Below are 24,860 nucleotides of genomic sequence, written 5' to 3'. Positions count from 1 at the left end.
TTTATGGTGAATTTATGAAAAAAATAACATTTTCTTTACGTCCGCGCGGTAACTCTTCCGAAAAAATCATACGTGCGATTGTGGTAATGTTTGCACCATTTTAAATTAGCCGTTACATAAAGTTTTATATATGAAAATGTGCGCAATTTCATGTAGAATACAACAATAAATAATTGAAGGTTGTAGCTTTTCTCATTTTTGGAATATTTGCATATAAATCACGATAAATAGAAAAAAAACCACGTTCGGTCAACTTTGACTCTACCGAAATGGTCGAAAAACGCAATTGTAAGCTAAAACTCTTACAGCCTAGTAATATTCAGTCATTTATCTTCATCTTGAAACAAATTCGAAGTCTCTAGCAAAATATTTAGATTTATGGTGAATTTAAAATAAATCTTTCCTTCCCTCCACGCGCGGATTCTCCGCAACAAATCTCCGAAATACGTATGTCACATTCTCGGAATATTTGCTCCGTTTCATATTAGGCATTTCATAGAGTTTTATATATGAAAATGTGCGCAATTTCATGTAGAATAAAACAAAAAATATTTGAAGGTTGTAGCTTTTCTTATTTCCGAAATAATTGCATATAAAAAATATATAAAAAAATTCAACATTCGGTCAACTTTAACTCGTCAGATATGGTCGAAAACTGCAATTGTAAGCTAATACTCTTACAGTATAGTAATATTCAATCATTTGTCTTCATTTTGAAAGAAATTGGAAGTCTCTAGGACAATATTTAGATTTATGGTGAATTTTTGAAAAAAAAAATTTGTTTACGTCCGCGAGTTACAAATTCATGCAGCATTTTGTGATAATATTTTTTCTGTGTTGCTTTTATCGTTTTACAATGTGTTATATACCAAAATGATCGCAATTTAGTGTACATTACAACGAAAAAAAAAGTAACTTGTTACCTTTAACCGTTTTGCGCACAGCGCGATTTGAATACAATTATATATGAAATTTCATTTTTGTACTATCATATATCGCATTATTTATATATGATAATGATAATTTTTTTCATTTCTGATGGTTGCATACTAAACTTCAGGCAATTACAAAATAAGGAACCAAAAATGAACTCTTAATCTTGAAAACTAAGCGCGCTGTGATTTTTTGAAAAAAATATTTTTTCCGCTTCCGCGCTCACTCCAAAACCCCTCCGGCACACGGGAGACAATTTTTTATTTACCGCTCCGGTGTAAGAGGGTTAAACAGATTATTTTTTTAATAAATGTTTCATAATATTTTTCTTCATTACCCTTTCATACACTTTCATAATATGTGATGTTAGACTCACAGGCCTATAATTACTTGCCTCTAGTCTTGATCCACTTTTGAATGTAGGGGTAATATATGCTAATTTGTGCTCATCATAAATCGTGCCTGTATCTACACTTTGTCTTAATAATATTGCAAGTGGCTTTGCGATAGAATGAACTACTTTCTTTAACAAAATAGCAGGAACTCCATCAGGCCCTGCTGCAGCTCCATTTTTAATTTAATTAATAGCCTGCACAATATCAGCTTCATTAATATCTATGTCAGCTAAATATTTACTATTTTCGTCCCTTACTTCTATATCATTATCTTCGTTATCTATTCTAGGGGTGAATTCTCTCTTATATCGTTCTGCCAATATGTTGCAAATTTCCTTTTTTTCATTCGTTAATCTCCCTTCAATTCTTAGAGGGCCTACATATTTCTATTCTTCTTTTATTCATCTTTTTCGCGTATGAGTATAATAGTTTGGGGTTTTGCTTGATATATAGTTTAATAGGGTTTTTTCTTCCAAGTCCCATTTTTCATTATCTTGATATATAGTTTTATAGGGTTTTTTCTTCCAAGTCCCATTTTTCATTTTCTTTTGATTGTATAATCTTTTGTTCTGCATTTTCTATCTTACTTTTTAGTTCTATAACTTTCCATGCATTTTTTCTTTTTCTGGAACAAGATCCTTCTGTCTCTTGGTATGCATGACTGATGTTTACTTTTCTTCTTCAGTATATATTTATACACTATTTTCTCTAATATTTTATATAATATCTCCGTATTTACCCTTATGTCATCACTTACGAAAATGTTATCCCAATCTTTGTTTAATTCTTCATTTATTTCTGACCATTCTATATTTTTACTGTAGAAGTTGTATTTTCCATAGCCTTCCCATTTTTTCATTTCTTGCTTATCTCTGTTTTCACTTGCTTTGGAATGGACTGTTAATTCTATGACATTATGGTCTGAAATACTCGCATTATAAACTATTATTTCTTTAACATAATTCATCTCGTTCACAAATACTAGGTCAAAAGTATTTTCCTTTCTTGTTGGCAGGTGATTTATTTGTTGAATGTTGTATTCTAATAGCATATCTAATAGCTTTTTGAATTGCCTCTTATCTTCTGCACTACTATTACTCTCTTTTATATATGTATAAGTACAACCACAATCTCCTATTCGTTCTTTCCAGTCTATGAAAGGAAAGTTGAAGTCTCCAGATAGGAGAATAGTCCAGTCCTTGTGATTTCTACATATATCATCCAATTTTTTTATTATTAAGTCAAACTCTTTAGTATAAGGAGGTCTATATATTACTATGTTCATTAATTTTTCAGATTCAAATTCTACCGCTATCAGTTCACATTCTGAGTTACTATATTTCTCATATATTTTTCCTTATTTTTTGTCTTTCCCATATATTGCGGTTCCCCCTTAATTCCTATTTTTTCTATCTGATCTATAAGTTTGGAACCCTTTTATTTGATCATCATTCCCAGTCTCTTGGGAATACCAGGTTTCACTTATATTCATTATATCTATTTTCTTTTTAATTTGGGTTAGTTCTTCTAAGTACTCCATTTTTCTTTTTGAGTTACTCGTAACTAAACCCTGCGCATTCATCACTATGATGGTTTGCGTGTTTTCTCCTTCATTTAATATTGGTAATAATAAGGATTTTCCCATGTCTCTTTCCTGTTCTGGTATGTTGTTCTTTTTTTTCATTTCCAGAAATTCTGACATTAAAAAATCCAACTTTTCCATACTATTTGATCTTCCTTCATCATACCCACCATGGAGTCACACTTAAGAGGATGGGTCATCCCTTTAATTAGGGGTAATTACTGGATATACACCCTAAGGTGTCATGATGTCCGTCGAGATCAGACCCGGCATTGAGGATAGGGCTTGACATTAAACTTTCCCCTCGCTCAACCACGTCAGGTACTAGAGTTCTACGGGTGAGGTGGCATGCCGCCCAACCTCACCCTCCTTCAAATCCCAAGATTTAGACTAAATCATGTCCAAAACCAAGCCAATAGTCGTCATCATAGAATCCATACCTTATAGGGGGAGAAAGGCAGAAAGATGAAATTTTTAGTAGAAGGATCACCTTATTGATGACCTGATCATCCTGAAGGGGGGAAACGCGTCAGCGTCTAGACCCGACAAATCTAGCAACATCGCGTCTACTGTCCAAGCTACAGGTTCTGGAACGGGGAAGCAGAACAGTTGCAGATGATTGTTCTTGGACATCGTAAACAAGTTGATGGCCAGTCTTCCCCAAACCTTCCAAAGATCCCAACAAACTTCCGTCTCCAAAGTCCACTCCAATGAAAGAACTTGTCTCCTCCTACTGAGCTCGTCCACAATAACATTCATCTTCCCCTGAACAAAATGAGGAATGAGCTAGATCTGATGTTCTTCTGCCCAGAGTAGAAGTTCTTGTGCCCTCGAGAACAGAATGAAAGAGCGAGTCCCCCTGTTTCCATATGAATGGCTACTACTCAACCTTCTACCAGATGCACAAACTTCTGAAGGCCCAGGAAGACAGCTAGGAGTTCCTTTACATTGATGTGAAGGGCTTTCTAGGACTTTGTCCATACCCCCGACACTTTTCGATCCATAAGAATATCGCACCAACCTGCGTCCGACGCGCCTGAAAAGAACTGTAATGAGCACAACGAGTTGTGCAGGATGACTGTACTGTCGCCAGACATGACTCCACCCTTTTTGGGGCCAGAAAAGCCAGAAAATTCAGAGTCCAGAGTCATGCCCAAATAGAGAATCCTCTGTGGAGGGATGACTTAGGACTTCGACATATTCAAGATAATGCCTAACTTCTGCGTCAGGCAGAGAATTCTCTGTAGATCCTTCGCACACTGTTCCTCCAACGGCGTTCGGAGAAGCCAATCATCCAAATACATCGAGACGTTGATGCCCATCAGATGTAACCATAGTGCCAGGGGGCTTAGAACCCTGGTGAAAACTTGAGGAGCTGTCAAAAGGCCAAAGTATAGAGCCCAAAACTGAAATATCTTGCCCCGAAAAACAAAGCAGACACTTCCTTGAGTCCCGATGGATTGGGACATGGAAGTAGGCGTCCTGCATGTCGAGGGGTACCATCCAATCCCCCTGACTGGTCTTCTTGGGAAGTCAAAGCCCTTGGCTGGGGTTGAACAGACGAAGCAGGCTCGTCTCGCTTCAGGCGAAGAGCCACGAACACAAGTTGAAGAATCCCGCTTCGACTGACAAGCAGGTGTATTCCTGACAGGTATCCGCAACTGTCGACTCAGTCGAGTCCACTGAGATGTGAGTCGAATCTTGTCCCTCGTACGCCTGATCCAAGTGACTGCAAGATGGGCGCGGACTGGAAGGGGTATCCTTCGACCTCTTGACAGGGGACAGGGGAGACGTCAGCAGCTGAAGGTCTCTTGAGGGGGCAAGAAGCCCATAAACTACGCCAGAATCTTGCACGAGGAGACGGCGACTCACTCGAGTCCAACAACTCCACACAAAACAAGACACCTTTCCAATGGCGCTCAGCCGAAACCTGACTCGACACTTCAGGTTCGACAGAGGGAGAAACTGCCCGTGGGGAAACCCCCCCAGTCTCCCTTGGACCTCCATTATGTCTTCTCCCCAGGGGAGTGGGAAAGTGAACTTTGTCTAGGAGAACTGGAGGGACAGGAAACACTTCACTTGCACTTGCACTTTGCACTGACACACTTTTCTCCATGAAGGACTTCATGGAGGTATGTAACTCCATAACAGCATTAGCTAAAATTTCAAATCTCCTCTCGAACCTTGATTCGAGGCTGGCAATGGTGTCAGAAACTGTAACATGGGAAGCTGGTACAGAGGTTGGAAGAGCGGGGGTCGGAGGACAGAGGATAGGAGAAAGATGACCTCTTAAGGGAGAAGAAGCAGGAGTAGCTATCTCCGCTAACACAGGGGTAGAAGGCAGAGTTACAGAAAACTTACTATCTACCCTAATTGCTGCTTTTCTCTTCCTATCTCGTAAAACTTTCTTATTATGAGAAATAAAAAGTTTCCACTGCTCATCGTCCCATTCCTGACAAACAGAACACCTCAGTTCTTTAGAACACTCTTGCCCCCTACACTTAATACACTTGGAGTGAGGGTCATAAACATCCTCAACTAATCTAGTTTTGCAGCCCTCTGCTCAAAACCTCACCCCTGATGAACTAGAAACTGACATAATCAGGAAAACAGGCAGCAACTAATCTCAAAAGAGTAACTAAACTAAGCTGGCTTCTTGAAAATACACCAAAAACTTTGTACATCACCAATAATCCATGAACAGGCAAACAACCCTCCAAAGATGATGAAGAAAGCCCACAGATCTACCGATGTTACTCGGGAGCTGGCAGAAATCCAATTGAAGAGGTGAGTTGACGTCATACCCATTTACTGAAGGTGGGCGGTAACTAGTATCAAGAGTGTCTGGACAAAAATTGGAACTAAAATGGCTCAACATTAGGCATTGTTAGAACTTCTTTTATATGCCTATTTTAGAAATTACTACAAGCTGTGGTTGTGAATTGTACTGCAATTGACCACTCCCAAGAATAATTAGATATTAATATTGGCCACACAAATAAGATGACCTCATTTTGGAACAGACTACCAGCTAAGGCCGAGAACTGTACTGCAACTGTCAAGTCGAAGAATAATTAGAAATCACTACTAGCCACACACATACGATGGCCTTACTTTGGAAATAACTACCAGCTGAGGTTGTGATTATAACGAAACTGGCCACTCCAAGAATAATTAGAAATCACTACTGGCCACATATGATGGCCTCATTTTGGAAGCGACTGCTTGCTAAAGTGATTTGTACTGCAACTGGCCACTTCAAGAATTATTAGAAATCACCACCACCAACATACATACGATGCCCGCATTTTGGAAGAAACTACCAGTTGAGGTTGAGAACTGTACCTCAACTGGCAAGTCCATGAATAACTAGAGATCACTACTAGCCATACACATATGAGATGGCCTTACTCTGGAAATGAATACCAACTGAGGTTGTGAATTGTACCACTCCAGGAATAATTAGATACCACTAGTACTGGCCACTCCAGGAATAATTAGATACCACTACTAGCCACATACATATGGCCTCACTTGGAACTGATTACCAGCTCAGGTTGTGAATAGTACTGCAACTGACCAGTCCAAGAATAACTAGATATCAATACTGGCCATACACATAAGATGGTCTTGCCTTGGACTCCAGCTGAGGTGGTGAATTACTGGTAGTTCCTGGGGGCTTGCCGTAAGCTGAAAAATCACTGTAAACCAGAACACCATAAAGTAATGATGCTGTAAAACAGAGTTACGATGTCATAAACCGCATAATGGCATTGTAGAACAGCTTAATGCGCTGAAAAATTGGGTTTACAGCACCATGCACCAAGCATCGTAAAGTTGGAAAGCCATAAACCGAGACCACCATAACCCAGGGACTGCCTCCATACTGTAATTGGCGACTACAAGAATACAGTAGTTTCTCGATTATCCTTTTGTTTAGAGCCAAGGCCCAGTCAGATAAATGCAAAATCCAGATAAATGCAGGTAAAAAACACCACAGGTGTAAAATGGCAACTCCATACACTTACTCCTCTAACTTGTTATTTTTTTACTTTCATTTATTAAAAAAGAAGATGGCATTACAAAAGAAAAAAGGTTATCCTAATGTTACCTGGGCTATTGCGATGGAATTTTTTCATTTTGCTGTGATGTTTCATATTGAGCTATAGACTGAGCTCTTTCAGTATGTTATTTTTAAAAACATTGTTTAAGAGGTTATCATTTAGCTTTGATTTTATTACGATCACTGATTTCTTGTTTTGCCTTATCATAGGACCTGTGCGTGCATTTGTGTGTGTGTGTGTGTGTGTGTGGTGTGTGTGTGTGTGTGTGTGTGTGTGTGTAAAACACTATGTTTATATCTTTACATGATGACATGTCCAAAGCAAATTCATTTTAAGAACACTATTTAAGAGAATTCATTTTAAGAACACTATTTAAGAGTAGTTAATCATTTTCTATTTTATTTGAATTACAGTAACCTCTCAACAGTCTGGATTAACAGAGCCAAGGACCTGCCAGAAAAGGGCAAAATCCAAATACAGTGGTCCCCCACGCATTCGCGGGGATGCGCGGCGTCGGTGACCCTGGTAGTTGTGACGCCAGAAAACCCACAATTAATCAATCAATTAATCAATCGTGGGAATGCGTACCAGACACCCCCCCCCAAATAGTTGGAACCCCTATAAAAATGCTTAAAACTTCTTATTTTGTTAGTTAAAACTCAAGAAAAACCCACTAAACATCTTTATACCTGGTTTTTTAATAGTTTTATCAAAGAGTGCATTTTATGATGAAAATGACAAAAAATCAGGAAATTGTTGATATTTCCCAGAAAAAATACCGCGAATAGGAGAATTTTTCGCGAATAATGTGGGAAAATGTTCCAGACAGAAATCTGCAAATGTGTGAGTCCGCGAATCCGGAGAATGCGAATACGGGGGTCCACTGTATGTTGAAGTAAAAAATCTGAAGGTGTTCAAGAGCAATTCTACCTCCCACTACCTTCCCAATACTGCATAACTATGAACAATAAATATACTTATCAACAACAACCATCATGCTTTAAAACTGAAAATTTAATGCAAAAGACAAATTACCTACAAAGCCAGCTGGAGTTGGAGAGAAGGATGCAAAAGAGACTTTGAGGATCCAGGTTCTCCAACAAGACCACATAACCTATCAACATCTGTTAACACTTTGCCACAGGCCAAGGTTAACTATGAAACTTATGGGTAGTCATTTGTAGGCATGGAAATGTCTCCCTAAAGGGCAGACCTCTATGGAGGTGTTGATCTGCATACTCAAATATATCTCTGTTGTAGATGGACCAGGAGACGTTACAAATGTTTTCCTAAGCACTTCCCTTGAATATGCCAAGCCCAGCCAGTCATCCAGATTGCACTGGAGACAAAGGCACAGACAATGAGCCAGACAGTCACAGGTACCAGAGTTCTGATGAAAATCAAAGATACTATACAGTACAACAATCAAAGCAAAGTGGAACTCACAGTTCCACCACACAATGCATGGAAAATTAGAAAAGAGGTGAATCAGGACATGGAAGTATGCCATCTGTAAAGTAAATATCCATCCAGAGTCCACTTCCTCCTTTGAAAAAGGAGTCACACCGTCAGTTGTTGGGATGACTGTGAACTACAGTCAACCTCCATCTTACAGAGGACTTTGGAATGAAGAAGAGCTGAATGTAAAATCCCACCTTTTCTGGCAAACCTCCTCAAAGGCACCCATTCCTAAACATGGAGGCTATGTCAACAACAAAGGCCTGCTTGTGTTATGCTCAAGTCTTCAGTAGATGCTTCTTTGAATTGATCATTGCCCATTCAAGCTTTTGCTATACCAATCAAGACCAGAGTTCCTTTGGATGAGGCTTCCTAAGGGTAAGAAGGCTAATATTTTGTCTTATGTTTAAACTTGTAGCCTTTTTGCCTGCACCTCAGAGCGCATTACCATTGGTCTCTGGCTTTGCTATTTTCCCTGATTTACCTGCACCCATGCCTTCCTCCTTCATCCCTATGCCTTCAATGGAGTTCCTAAAATTATCATATGAAAAAGACAGTGTTTTCAATGAGTCAAGACCAGGTCATGGTTGTCACGGTTTGTCTATTACTACAAGTTGACTGCAACCATCGACCCTGCCTACTTTGGCTTCATGTTAAGCATTGCTCCTCTACCACACCTGAAATACCTACAGTTTCCATATTGTTTCCTACAGTGCATACATAACTGCGCATATACAAGTTGAAACTACATGAAATAGAACACCAATTTTGAAATTTGAAGATATATTTCCATAGAAAAACTCATTTAGTCAATGATTAATCATTAAGTTCATAGCATGTCATTTTGTTAATCTTATTTCATCCACTCAGAGGTTAGATCAATGCCCAATGGTTGAGCAAAGAATGGCGTCCTTTCCAGCAAGAATAATTGTGAGGGAAACTAAATTCTAAAATAAACCATCTTAGAAATCTATGAAACAGCAAAACATAAATGAATTATGTACTATCTTTTTTCTTAAATAGGAAACAAACTATTCTGAATATTGTGCATATTTAAACAACAGTAAATCATAAGCATAACTTACATTGGATAAGAAATAACATGTAGATAAAAGGTATCACTTACTTTAAAATTAAACACATGAAGGTATGTCACAGACAACTGAAATGGAGATGTAGATAAAGGTAAACATGTTTGGGTGAACAGAGACCGATTATAGCACTTTTTGTAGCTGATCATCTGATCCTGACGCATGTGAGTAAGCACTGAATTCAAAAGGGACTGAGGATACTGTTGATAAGCCAGATACAGTTGATATGCATATGAGTCACGGTCATATTTTGAGCACAGAGAACTCTGAAATTATATAAAAAGTATTAAAATGCAGACAAAAATAAGAAAATTACTGAAATACATGCAAAAATGACTTCCAGAGTAAGTGCAAAAAGATTAGTTTTTGTGTAAAGTTAATCTTCTTGCCAATTAAGAATCTACAGTACAGGGATAAACTCTTTCCAGTACACAGTACCAGAAAAATTACTATTAGCACCAAATATCTGAAGGAATAACAAAAGATACAGAAAACTAAAAATCTAGTTCTTGTCATGAATAAAAGAAAACTTTTATATATACGTAAAGTAAGGAATCTGCTTTATTTTTCATTACCTAAGAGCAATGAAAAATGGTTGAATACTGTACCAAATCAAAAAGAAATTTGTATTTTTTCTAACATACAAACCTATGCTTTCACATATGGAGTAATCTGTGCTTACTTATCTTTGGCTGTTATTGAATCATCTCTGATAAACAAAATCCTAATGCTACCTGGGCCATGTAGTGTGGCGTTCCCTCTCCTCTCAATACCTGAAGGGCATGCAAAAGGTGTAAGCTGGTGTAGCATACCAATCGCATTCCTCATGATGTTGCTGACGATGTCTTCCCTTCCCAACGGAGCTCACATAGGGTTCTCTGCTGTGTCACCACTTCCAGACGCAAGGTCAAGGTACCTAAGGACTTGTGTGCTATATCCTCGATGCAGGAATATAGGTGGAAAACTGTCTATCTCTTCCAGACCGCAGCCCATAGGACCTGAACAACCGATGCTGTAAGCTCTGACTCTGGTTGTCCCAGGATCTTCACTACGGTCCAAATGGTATGCCCTCACAACCACCTCTCTTAGCCAGAAGGCAAGTGTGTTCCTTAAAATCTCTCACTTCTCCCAACCCATACTTGAGGGAGCCGGCCGACGAATGCCATTTCTTAAGGACAGGACTTTGACATTTATACCACTTAATAAGGTGACTTGGGACATCCTCCCTTCATATTTAATATTAAGAGTTTTTTTTTCTAAGTCATTTTTTTGCTAGATATGAATTTTTTCATTATGGTAAAAAAATAAACCCTATAAATCTGGAAAAAAAATTTATGAAAAAAAAAAAAACTAAAAAAATTTGGAAAAAAGGGCTTCATTTGATTGTTCTATAATGTCGTTCTAAGTTATATACCAAATTTCAATGCTATAGGTTTAAAACTAAGTGAGAAGATAAAATTTGAAGGTCAATAAGTATGGTTTTGAGATACATGATTATTATGAATTTATATTTTTTTTTTGGGTATTAATAAACTAAAACTATGTTATTTATCATAATCTAATTATAAATGAAGATCCCTTTTGCTCATATATTGTAGCCTGGGGCACTGTGTCAGGTAAGACAGGGCCACTCCTTCCTACGCAACTCTCTCCTTCACTAACTCGGCTTATTAGAACGAATTTTCTTCTTCTGTATGTTAGCAAGATGTCTTCCTAGTCTTTTCCTCTTTGGCATGATGAAATTCTTGCCGAAACAAAGATAATTAGATATAAAAGCGAGAGAAAGTCACAGGTGAAACTCGAACCTATACTATCTTTTCACAAAGACTTGTTATTAAATCATGAATATTATAAATTTCATGTTCCTTTTTGGGTATTAATAAACCAAAAATATGTTACTTATCAAATGAAGATACCTTTGCTCAAAGACCGTAGCCTCGGGCACCGTGCGACATGTGCGTCAGGCACGACGGGGCATTACGTTTACGCAACCCTCCCCAAGCCCCGCCCTCTCTCTTTTCAATAACTACGCTAATATTGCAGATATTATGATATTCTGAACTCAAAGCAAATTTTCTTCTTCTGTTATGTTAGCAAGATGTTTTGCTTGTCTTTTCCTCTTTGGCATGATGAAATTCTTGCCAAAACAAAGATAAACTGATGTAAAAGCAAGCGAATGTCAGAGGTGAAACTCAATCGTGTACAATCTTTCATGTTTCCTCTCGCACTGACCGGTGTAAGCTGACAACCTTCCCTACTGCAACTAATGGAATCTCTAAAGATGCCATTGCTCACTATTTCTTTGACAATGATTATCAAAATTTATGATAACAGAAGAAATATTGCATCTTCTTGTACGGATCAATGTTTTTGGCTTATTGAGTTACGTTTACTAATTACCCTGTAACTACGAAAGTAAAAGGAATTTTGACTAAATATTTTGTGTACGCATTCTCCACTGCCATATAAAGCTCCATGAACTTTTTCATGGCTTTGTGTTTTTCGCCCTATACCCCCATATATAGGGGTATCAGCAGGCCCCCTTAAGTCTCCAACAGGCTGGTCTGTGGAGGCTATATATTTAAGACAGGGTCTCAAGGCTCTGACTGGGCTTAATAACATTCTGTCCTTTTTGTTCCCTACAAAGTCTTGTAACGAGGGGACAGAAAATGTATCAAACCAGGATTATGTGTGGAAGGGTTCTAAGTCTTCATCACAAATTCTGGGAGGAAGGTGAAGCTAATCATTTTCCATCCATAATTAGAGTTCAACGGATGGTTTCCTCAGGGAAGGTGGGATGTTGGTGATGCTCCTTTCTAAGGGTTTCAATTCCATAGGGAAGCAACTCTTGTCAAAATTTTGACATGAACTGCTTCCCTCAGGAATTGAAATCCCCAGAAGGGAACATCACCAACTTCCTGGCTTCCCTGAGGAAACCGTCTGAGGAAACCGTCTGTTGAACTAATCATGGATGGACATTGATTAGCTTCACCTTCCTCCCAGAGTTTGTGGTGAAAACCTAGAACAAGGGGATGGCGATCCCTCCCACTGCACCAATGAAAGACCACCTGATGAAAACCAGTAATTAGGTTCTTGTTTCAGCAGGGTGGGGAAAGGGGGAAGTTGCCTTGGTATGTCCACCAGCAGGTGGAGGAGGTCTTCATACCAATCCACTTGGGCTCATCTTGAAGCTATAAACAGTCATTCTCAGACCTAGGGTGCTGCCTCTCTGAACCTGCCAATATGAGAACCCAGAAGGAGGACCCTCGCTGCTGCAGTGTCTATCAGCATATTTAGATACTCCACCCTCTGCTTACATGCGAGATCTAATTCCTCAAAGCTGATCACTACACATACCAAAGTCATGACAAAAAGCTCGAAGAGTTGATCTCTGTCCTTACAAGTGCAGCAACTAGCTCAACAGGACCAGCCAATTGCACTGGTACTTCTGTAGATGTCAATACAACTGAGCTTGAGTCAAGATAAAAAATGAACACTCGAGTGAACTCTTGAGGGAGCAGTTATGAGTCTGAAACAAGTGCCTTGAACTAAAACATTCTCCGCTTCGAGGGTAAAGAGGTAATACTTGTGGTAGGAACAATCGGTAGGTATTGAACATAAACATACTTCAAATCCCTAAGAACAAAAAGACACACTCTCTAATGGAATTAGGAACAGAACGGACCAATCCATCTATTAATGGTTCTGGTGAACGAACTGGTTCAGTGGGAAGACTTCCACAGTGCATTCTGGGAGCATAGCATTCACCTCTTCCCACAGTGAGAGGTCTTTAGATGAGCCAGGAACTAACTCTCAAAACCAGACCAGAAATAAGGGTGAGGGATGACAAAGACTCTGAGGATAGTAGAATTGTATCTGACGGACATCCACTACCCATTTTTCCACTCCATATCACTGCCAAACTTGCCCAATGGCTAGACAGGCGCCCATCCTCACCATCTGCAATTGAGAAGAACTGCCAAATGCCTGATGTCCTGTCTTTTATTGGGGTAAAAGCCTAGGTACTTCTACAAGAAGTCAAGGAAGTCTGGGACTTTCTCTGACCAATGAGGAAGGGCCAGCCTGACCTAATGGTCAAGCTACAGTGCCACGCAAAGACCTCAAGGTCTTCCACTATCTGGTGAACAAGCCCAAGCCTGTCCACCATCATCTCCCACTCCCTCTAGCAGAGGGAGTGGAGGGGAATGATCATCAAAGAACCAGTTTGCCCCCGATCATCATAATTGACTTGGGACTAACAGACCTAGAAGTTTAAAGCTGCACAGTGTCTCTCCCCCTCTGATTGCTGTTTGGTGGAGAGGGAAGATAATATCACTACCTCCCAGAGTAATGGTCTCTTGAAGGCTGGCTTCTCACTGGGTGTATGGAGGGCCCAAGGAAAAACTACCTTGGCCAATCACAGACCCAACAACTGATCTACAGGACTAACTGGAATACTGTTCAGGCAGTCGATTTCGGTTCTGCTCTCTCCCCTTCCAATAGGGAGACTCCCTCCACATAGCTGTTCTAGGGACAGACTAGGACACAAGTCAGGTCTACATCAACCTAAAAGACAGCAATGGTCTCTCTAAGAAAACATAATATTCTCTCTGGTGGGTTACAAATGGAGGAAGTGCCTTGCATGAACAACTAGACTAGGGAGCTTTCTCTTGCCCACCCAGGGGAAGCAAAAAGCAAGAAAAGATAATGTCCCTTCCTCAGGATCATTAAAACGATGTATCATCCTAATTATCTCTACAACAGGTCTCTGTAACTTAGTAGGATAAAAATACTGACCCTGTCAACCTCTCAATCATTCGATGTATATCCTGTTCAGTCTGCAGACTGGACCAGAAATGCAAGATTCTGTGTTATGGGCCAGAATGGGAATGCAGTGATTCCCCCTTATTCGCTGGGGATGTGTAACAGGCCCTTCCCGCAAATATTTGGAACCCCTATAAAAAACACTGAAAATGGCCTATTTTGTTAGTTAAAACTCGAGAAAAACCCACTAAAATTTTTTATACCTGGTTCTTTTAATTTTTATCACAAAAAAAGGATTTTGACGTAGGAAAAATCTATTTCTGGGCGATTGGTTCGTGTCGCCCAGCGAAATAATCCTTCAGTTTATTATTTCTAAGGTAAATTAGCTAACAAATACCAGAGAAAAAACAAATCAAAGAAGATGTCAGAATAACTGACTCGCTCACCCAAAATAAAGAAGGATGTCGGTATGGTAACTGGGGCGAGTGAGACCACTACCACGAACTTCTTGCCATTTAGAATTCTCCTATATCAAAATTCTCTACGAAAGAGCCGACCTACAGATCGGGGCGGCAACTACTACTACTACAACCCACGCCATGCCGATCACCGCGTCTCTGGTGGCCATCCTGAAGTTAGCAGGCAATCTTGGCGGCAGGGTAGGGTAGTGGTGGGATTTTGCTGGGCGACACGAACCAATCGCCCAGAAATAGGTTTTTCCTACGTCAAAATCCTTTTTCTGGGCTCAGTTTGTGTCGCTGCGCAAAATAGTACCAGAGAATTAGCACAAGATTGAAGAAAATAAGAGGGTCTCAAAATAAAACTAAAGATTAAATCTACAATACTATAATTGCAATAAGAGCACATGTATATAAAATGATAAATGAAAATCATGAACATATTTAGATAATTTTCTAAATAGGGGCACTTCAAATTGATTATATCTTATAATTAAGAAAGTATTATTACACAACAGAAATACAAGGTTATAAATCTTGAACAAATTCATATATGATAGTGTGTAAAAATAACAATATAATAATGCAACACATTCAATAAATTTTATATACATAATTAATAACATTATACAAAGTATCAAACCATCATGACATGAGAGTATGGGACCCTAGCATAAAAATAAGGGAACCACACTCGTAAGGTTATATACAAACATTATGTGTGGGTGCCCCTAGCAAAAAAAAATAAGGGACACACCACTAAGCCATTCATATGAGCAGCTAAGGCTAAGGCGAAGTGTAGAGCAGTATGATAGGGTGGACGAAATGTTAAGTGAGGCAGGCAGAAAGGAGATCTGGATCTTCAACTATACTACTGTGCAGAGTCAGGGGAAACTATGTTTCCCGCTGCCACTGCTGAAAATTTTAGAGATTCTAGAGACTTTAAATAGTGTCGTTTGATCACTGTCGGCGATTTCCATCCAGTACACTTTTTCAAGTCATCGAAATTCATGTGTTGGAAATAATTAATTGAGGTGGCTACTGCCCTGACATCATGTGCTTTAGGAAAAGATTCAGGGTTTGCTTGCGTAATAAAGTAGAGGATCTGTTGTCTTATGCCTTTAATTGATAAAGTGCCACCCTTTTCTCTCCTAAAGAGGGGACCCGGAGAGGAGGAGGAAGTCCTAGACAGAAAGGCTCGTAAGGTCATTACTGGACAAAGAGAAGGGTCTTGAGGAAGAGGGATGACTTTCCATGGTTCCCACCTCAATAAAGGATCCTCGTTCTTAGCTAGAAAGCTGCGATCCGGGGAAAGTAGCACTTCTCCTGAGGGGAGAAATTCTATATGACCCGAATCTCTGGATAGAGCCGACAGTTCTGAAATTCTAGCTCCTGAAGCCAGGCTTAGCAAAAATAATGTTTTTCTTAAGAGCATTATAAATGAACAAGTTGAGTTGTCAGTATCTGAAGCCAACTTAAGGACATCATTCAAAAACCATGACACAGAAGTAGGCCTTACAGAAGGTCTAAGTCTAGCACAAGCCTTGGGAATAGACGAAAAGTAGGAGTCTGTTAAGTCTATGTTAAAACCCATCTGAAAGATCTTCTTCAAGGCAGATTTATTTGTAGTAATAGTGCTAGCTGCTAAACCTTTTTCAAACAAGGACCTAAAAAAGGATATAGCTGAATTGATAGTCATGATTTTGATGTTTGATTCCTTCAGGAAAGATGCCAACTTCTTAACTGCAGCGTCGTACTGCCTCAGAGTTGAATCCCTTTTATCTGATTCCAGGAAAAGGATATTCTGGGGATCTATACCTGCATCTTTTTTGGCCGCAAACTTCATAAAGTCCATAAAGTTAGGGCTTTTAGAATTCCTGAGGAAGCGAACACAGTCTTCATTTGTACTGACTGAGAGAGCCTGGGACTGGGAATCCGTTGTGGGCGAAGACCCAATTCCAGAAGCAGGGGATACCAATTGCTCTTCGGCCAGTCCGGTGCTACTAGTGCCACTTGTCCCTTGACAGTCCTGAGTTTGTTCAGAACTTTCAGAAGAAGATTCACTGGAGGAAAGATGTAAATCCTCTTCCACTGGTTCCAATCTATGGACAGAGCGTCTGTGGCATATGCCAGAGGGTCCAGGTTGGGAGCCACATAGCATGGAAGCTTGTGGTTCGCCTGAGAAGCGAAGAGATCGACTTGGAGACCTGGGACACTCCGGCGTATCCATTGGAACGAACTGTTGTCCAGAGACCATTCTGACTCCAAGGGAACTGACCGAGAAAGAGCGTCTGCTATCACATTCCTTACTCCCGCTAGGTGGGTAGAGGAGAGGTGCCATTTGAATTTGTCCGCCAGGGAAAAGATGGCTATCATGACATGGTTTAGATGTCTTGATTTGGAACCTCCCCTGTTGATGCAGTGTACTACTACTGCGCTGTCCAGAACCAATTTTACATGAGAGTTCTTCGGTGGCAGGAGCCTCTTCAGAGTCAGGAACACTGCCATGGCTTCCAATACATTTATGTGAAGCTGGTGGAACTGTAGTGACCAAGTTCCTTGAACCTTTTTGAACTGGGAATACCCTCCCCAAACGCTTAATGAAGCGTCTGTATGGACGGTTATTACCGGAGGAGAATATTGAAGAGGTACTGACATGGACAGATTCTTCATTTGAGTCCAGGGACGCAGAAGGTCCCGAAGGATTTGCGGAATTGCTGACAACTTGTCCCGAGATCTGACATTTGCTCTTGAGCGCCAGATCCGGCCTATGTCTTTCAGTTTGGCTTTCATCAAGATGTTTGTTACTGGGGCAAACTGTAGGGAACCTAGGATCCTTTCCTGGTTTCTCCTTGAAGCATATTTGTACTTTAGAAATTGCTTTACTGACTTTGTTATTTCCTTTCTCTTGGCTACCGGAATTGACAGATTGTGGGAGGATAAATCCCATTGGATGCCTAGCCATTGAAATCGAGACTCCGGAGTGAGTCTTGATTTTCCCTTGTTTATCTGGAATCCCAGATACTCCAGGAACTGAATTACTTTCTTTGTGGCTTTCCGGCATTCCTCGACGGTTGGTGCCCAAATCAACCAATCGTCGAGGTATGCTACTACCATTATCCCTTGTGACCTCAGTTGTTGAACGACTACTTCCGCTAGTTTCGTGAATACCCTGAGAGCTACACTCAGTCCGAAGGGCATCACTTTGAATGAGAATATCTGGTCCCCTAGCTTGAAGCCTAGGTAAGGGCAAAAGTGTCTGGCTATTGGGATATGATAGTATGCGTCTGTAAGATCGATAGAGGTGGTGACGGCCCCACGGGGAAGTAAGGTCCGTACCTGCGAGATGGTCAGCATTTTGAACTAGTCGCAGCGAATGGATAAGTTTAACTGGGACAAGTCTAAGATTACTCTTCTTTTTAATGAGCCTTTCTTTGGCACGCTGAACAAGCGACCTTGAAACTTTAAAGGCTTGACTCTCGATATTGCTCCTTTCTGAAGGAGTTCCTCCGCATAATCTGTCAATTCCTTCGATGGAAGTTGAAGGAATGGTCTGGGTGGAGGGGGGGCCCTTGATCCAACTCCAACCCAGACCTTTTGACACAATACTTTGTGCCCATTTGCTGAACCCCCACCGATGCCGGAAGAGGAACAGCCTCCCTCCTACCTTGGAGATCTCACTGCTGCTGTGCTGGGTGAGCTCCACATCCTCCACGGAAGTGTTTGCCTCTGTTAACGACTCTTCCTGATCCTCTCTGACAAAAGGCTCCTCTGGCTCTACTTCCCCTGGCAAACCGGTTAAAGTGCTGAAAGGCTTGGCCTTCATACACTTGGTTGAACGCCGGGGAGACCGCATAAGATGTGGAGGGCTGAGCCTGAGGTGAGATCAGGAGGATAGGTTGCGTCTGGCCCTTCGACGTGGAAGCCTGTCCTGTTTGGGTGACTGGGACGGCTGATACAGACTGAACAAAGTGTTGAGGCTTCTTCTGGTAAGGTTGAAACCTCTTGGACTTTTTCAGCTTCTTACCCGAAGCAGACGAATCCTGTTTCCTCTTGGCGGAGAGGCCCCAACGATCTTTGAGACTCTGGTTGAGTCTCGTAGCCTCGTTCTGGACCTCCTTAACCGCTGACTCCGGGAAGAGGTCCGCCCCCCAGATGTTGGAGGAAAGCAACTTATTTGGCTCATGCCGAATAGTTGCTTCCTGGAGGACATGTTTCCTACAGTTGACCCTCGCAACCACAAACTCATACAAGTCCGATTGGACTGTATAAGTACGTGATTTGGTCAACAGCTTGAAGAGCGGTTCCGATGCGTATGAAAGAGCCGCTACCTCAGTCATGACCATGGTGTTGAGAGTCCTTGCCAGTCTGGACCTCGCCTCAAATTCAGCTTGAATGAGGTTATCGGGAAGTCTTGGAAGTTTTTCACCGAACTGATCCATAGCACAGTCCGGCTTAAACTTTCCAACTGTGAAGGTGGCTGGCAAGTCCTCCCACATATCACCAAACGAAGGGAACAAGGGTGATGTGGGGTCTGCCTCTCTCAGCTGTGGCAAAGGATCTCCTTTTAGGCCTGCTTGCACCGTTACACTTGCGATCTTCGTCAAGAAGGGGATTGGAGTCTCCTCTTCCGTCGTGAAGATCGTGAAAGGACTTTTGAAAGCCTGGCGTCTAGTGTTGATGCAGTCCCAATCCTCAAGACAACGAAGCCATTCCCTCTGAGCCTGATCCCTGGAGTAAAGGACTGTCTCCTTCGGGATCTTGTCCTCTCTGTTCAAAGCTGACTCCGTCAGCCTGGCATAGCCAATGAATGGAGGCTGGAAGTTCTCAGGATAGAACTCGAAGTCTTCAATCCTTCGAGTTCTACACTCCGGGATGGAGATGAGACCATCTTGGAAGGGAGCATAAGATGCTACTCTCCAAGGGTTGCTCATGGAGAATGGTGGGAGGGAATCATGAGGAGGGAGCTGAATGAGACCGGCACTAGGTGCTGGAGTAGCAAGCTGCGGGGCCTGATTAAACCCAGACAAGAGGTTCTCTTGTGTGGACATCCTGTCTGACAGCTGAGTGAACATCTGCTCCATGCTGTTCCTTAACGATCCTACAAGATCTCCCACCTGCTGCATCATTCCGGCGGAAAATGCAGCAGGATCAAAGGCAGGAACTAGTGCAGGAGCAGATGGGGTACTCAGAGAAAGTACCTGCGAAGGAGGAGAGACCACCGACTCCGCCGGAGTACGGGATCTCTCCTTGGAGGACTTGCTCCTCGACCCTTTAGAAAGTGAAGCAGAGGAAGAGGATGCTTTCATCTTCTCTGCTCCGGGGTGAGAAGCCGGAGACTTACGAGATGAAGACGCCGAAGAAGTCTTCTTAGACGACGACGTCTTTGAAAGGGTTTTCTGAGCTCTGTGGCCCTTCACTTTGGGAACCACAGAGGCATCTGGTGCACTATACGGGAGCTCCGCCCCCGTAAAGCCGTGGAAGGAAGAAGAAGAAGGAACAGGAGATGAAGATCCAGAGACGCCCAAGGGAAGCCCTTGAGCGTCCAACGTACCTACCTCAACCAACAAGTCGTCCACACCTACCATGGGCTCTACATTTATATCCAATGTCGCGACCTCCGCCGAGATGTCCTGGCCTGGTCCTTCCTTCATGCACTGAGCGACCTGCTGTTGGATGGTCGCAATCGTCGAGGCTGCCTCAGTAGGGTCGACGTACCCCGTCGACTTGCCTCCGGGAAACAGAAGGACAGCCATCCTCTTCTCCAGGATGTAAGGCTGCCCTTTGGCGGCGTTCTTCCCGAAGCCGCCGACCCAAGCTCTCAGGGTTGCGAGAGCAGTCTCCCTGACTGCGGCAACCTGAAAGAGAGGGGGATTATTAGATCTTAAGGCTAAAGGTGAATCCTAACCCTTAGACTAAATCAAGCTTAAGACTAGCAATATCGGAGCATACAAAGGTATCAGTATACCAAGTAAAACTTAAGCTTAAGCATATATCAGAACTAATATTCCATGAAAGTGCTGATAAGAAAAGTACTTACCCCGTCCAAAAATTGAGTCACAAGCTCATAGCAGATCGAACATGCCTCGTGGAACCAGACCTGTAAGTCGCCATGGCTGGTGGAGCAGGGAGCATGAGTCCTGCAGACCTCATGCCCGCAGGGGTCCTGCAACACGGCGTTGCACCCGGGGTGTTCACAGTTGGTAGCCTGTAAGTGGAAAGATACATGAGTATCGAGATTATACTCACAGGGCTACCTTAGTACTCCGCCGCATGCCGGAGATTAATAAAATTTCGGGCATAACCCCTCCCCTAAGAACCTTATGCGATAAAAGTTGATACAGTAACTCCGGTGTAAGCCGGAGGAGGAAATTCCGAAAACCAGAAGTAAATATAGAAATATGATATATAACTATAAACAAAATTTCCATAAGGGCAGGGGAGGGACCCAAGCTTAAGCTAACTATAAACTAACTTAAGCATAACTAAAATTAAAATCGGAAGACGATTCCGAAGCGCGGCGCTGTCCAACTCTGCCAGAAGAATGCCCTAGGGCATACGCCGGAGATGAAGGAACGATGGAAAGCTAAGGACCAACTGAAAACGTATCCACTCCGTTGGTTGGCGGAGCCGACCACGACCCCTCCCCTGTAACTGAAGAACGCCAGGGAAAAGAGATGTAGTTCCGTCGTACAGGAAGGGGGAAAAGGCGAGGAGGGAAGAATTCAGTTCCCGTGTATACGGTGGAACACCGGGGCAACTAGGGAGGGGGGAGGCCAACCCCCCAACCTTTGTCACACCGAGGTACCACAGCGCACGAGGGAGAACAAGGTCACACCCAGCCTAACGGTGAGTCCAGACTCCCCTACTCCCTCCGCGTAGGGAGAGAGGGAGCCAGGCCCGGATGGAGCGAGCGAGAACAGACAGCCCACCCTCCTACTCTATGGCGAGAGGAAGAGGGGGGGAAGCGACTGGGGCGGGCGTCTAGCTGTACCACGATCACGAGTGGACCAAGGTACGATAACACAACACAACCGACTGGATCGGACGCCAAGGGTCAAATGCAACCAAACTGAGCAGGATGATGCAACAATATGTGATGCAACAAAACTGACAATAAGGATGCAACAAAACTGTAACTGGAATGGACCAAAGGACCATAGAGACCCAGGCTAGGCTACAAAGCTAGACGCCCTAGGCTAACCAAAAAATACTATACATCGAAAATAAAAGTAGGGGAAAAAATATGGAGTGAAAGAGAAAGAACGTCCAGGAGTGCACGACTGACCCGAAAGAAAGTCTATCACTCAGAGCTAGCCTAAGCCGATACGAAGAGCAATGGCTAGGGTCTGGACAAGAAACACTCGAATGCCTACAAGAGGTAAAAGACATGCATGCATGACCTAAAACCAGGGGTAGGCTATATCCCCTAACGATGTAAAACAGCATATATAAATGAAATAATAGGACATGAGCCACACGTGAGTAATAAAGGAGGGAAAGGTTCCAGGTATGGGGGACCGAGAACCTAACCGACCATGAGGCGGGACCATGCCGCCATGCTCCAGACCGGGAACCCATATCTATACCTAAAAAACGGCAAATATAGGCACCTGGATGGAACGAAACAAGAATCAAACCTGTGTAGGACACTTAACTTAGCTGCTGCAATTGCTGCGCGTTCCATCTTGCAAAAATGGTAGGGATAATCCTAAAACACAGAGAGCGAAACGAAAACACGTGTAGGCGAATGTCCGCTAACTTGAAGGATGGCCACCAGAGGCGCGGTGATCGGCATGGCGTGGGTTGTAGTAGTAGTAGTTGCCGCCCCGATCTGTAGGTCGGCTCTCTCGTAGAGAATTTTGATATAGGAGAATTCTAAATGGCAAGAAGTTCGTGGTAGTGGTCTCACTCGCCCCAGTTACCATACCGACACCCTTCTTTATTTTGGATGAGTGAGTCAGTTATTCTGACATCTTCTTTGATTTGTTTTTTCTCTGGTATTTGTTAGCTAATTTACCTTAGAAATAATAAACTGAAGGATTATTTCGCACAGCGACACGAACTGAGCCCAGAAAGTGCATTTTATGATGAAATTGATTAAAATAAACCAAGAATTTGTGGATATTTCTCTTAGAAAAATACCACGAATAAGCGAATTTTCTACGAATAATGGGTAGATATGGTCCAAAGAGAAATCCACGAATGTGTGAGTCCGCCAATCCAGAGAACATGAATACGGGGGCCCACTGTAAGAATGTTCCTGATCCCAAGCCCCAAAAATAACCAGATCCTGCCTCCCATACATCATTCTGAGGAAGGGAAAACAAATGAAAGAAAGTAAACACCCTCACCCCACCTGTCAAAGACCGATATGTCTTGGCAGCTAAAAGCCAAAGACTGATATGCCTCAGCAGGTAAGAGAGGCCTAAAACCGCGATGACACGTCCACCTGGATCAAGTTAAGTGGTCTTCTTCAAATGAACATAAGCAGGGGGCGTCCTATGGGTGTGCTTCAGAAGTTGAGGCCTCTAAAAGTGAAGAAGACTGCCTTGCTTTGCCCGAGCAACCGAACCAGTTGCTGGGCCGCCATCCCAAGGCCACTGGGATGGGGAAGATAGGGAGCAAGGGGTGAGAAAACACTTGCATACTCCTTCCCACATTTCCTTACTGGCTAGCACCAGTAATTGGGACTGTGTCTGTAGACTAGGTACCTTTGCCGACCCTAGTAGACAGGTTACTGGGGGGTTGGTACTGATGAGGGGCCGGCAGTGGAATAGGGCTAGTAAAAGTGTGAGGCTGGTACCAAAGCGGAGCTGGTACTTGTGCTGGGACGGTACCGGTGTAGGGCCAGAACCCGCAAAGGGCCAGTAATGTTGGTCTGGTAGGTGGGCCACTGGGATTAGCAGCAGCACATCGTAGGTCCAATGAACCCCAAGTAGTGGTTGCATCCATTCGGTCAGCAATGGGAATAACACTACCATGGCACCGCTAGCAAGGGACCAGGTATGGTACTGACAGCCCAGGTAGGTGGCCTACTAAGGCTAGTGCCAGTAAACTGGGGTCTGAAGAACCTTTGGTAGCAGTTGCACTCCTCCAACGCTCTGCAACAGGAGAATGTTGGCAGCCTAACAAATTCACATTTCTAGGAATGGTGCTGGCCTCTATACTAGTACATAATACTTGGCTTGGAGAGGAAACAATAGATAAGTAACATCTTGGACCTAGAGGAGGCTAGGGACCACTCCTCTCCAACTATTAGGCTGTCCATCTCCTACATGATACTTGCTACTAGTGGGACCAAGGAAGGCAAATTGTTTCTGGTCTCTGGAAGACTGCCAGAACAAATACTTCAGGTATGGAAAGTTGGGGTAATCCTCAGGTGTCAAATTGTCCTGTTCTGCTAAATCCAACTTCCTGTGAACCTTAAAGATGAAGTCCAAATTTAAAATACAACAAATTAAGGTTAGAATATCAAAAGATATGTAAAAACTCTTCCTGCCTGGAAGTTCCAGGAGTGAGATCTCTATCCCTCCCTCCAGGCTTGCTGCGCCTACCATAACAGCAGGTCCCGAGGGTCCCGGTCTCTGTACCTTTCAGCTGGGTGGTTGTACGGTAACAGTGATCACGGGGAGGCTGAGTCATAGGATCCATCCATGCTGTCCTGTCCTGGTAATCGGTATCTGGGACGATAGTTAGAAGCGCGGGACCCCACTCTGGTGTGGTCGCCCTCGGGATAGAGCAGTTCCTGGGACCTGTCTCCCAAATAACAGCAGTGACATCTCTCCGACTTCCCGTTGGGATTCCGTCTTTGGTGAGCAGTGTCAGGAGTGGTGAAGGTTGTCAACTGCTCCATCCTGCTCCTGCCTCTCTTAAGGGGGACCTCTGCCTCACCCAGTTACTTGAATGGAGGTTCCTCTCTTCCACCCTCTGGTATGTGATTGGCTGAAGACAGCTGTAGGGTGACTCCAACCTGTACCTTTCTCCACACCACTGCTCGACTCCCACGACTCTGTCATGCCACTGTCCTGTACCTCTTCCCTGAGGATTGCAAAAGAACTTGCAAATCATGTTCACATTTCTTCTTACCTTTGAACTTAGTAGAAGGGCCAAGA

The 24,860-nt window shown here is 42.7% G+C and overlaps 1 protein-coding gene across 1 annotated transcript in view; it reads right to left on the bottom strand.

The window, feature by feature from the left end:
- LOC135201156 (general transcription factor 3C polypeptide 1-like) overlaps nucleotides 1-24,860 on the bottom strand; it is a gene marked incomplete in the record, with an annotated part of 923,347 nt that overhangs the window by 264,874 nt on the left and 633,613 nt on the right. Inside the window, 1 exon segment of the mRNA XM_064230032.1 lies at nucleotides 9,559-9,789. Within this exon segment, the coding sequence (XP_064086102.1) occupies nucleotides 9,559-9,789 (231 nt within the window).

Source organism: Macrobrachium nipponense, chromosome 28 (assembly GCF_015104395.2).
Source record: "Macrobrachium nipponense isolate FS-2020 chromosome 28, ASM1510439v2, whole genome shotgun sequence".
Lineage (NCBI taxonomy): Eukaryota > Metazoa > Arthropoda > Malacostraca > Decapoda > Palaemonidae > Macrobrachium > Macrobrachium nipponense.
Note: the sequence above shows the minus strand (reverse complement) of the source record. Positions and strands in the feature narration are given on the sequence as shown.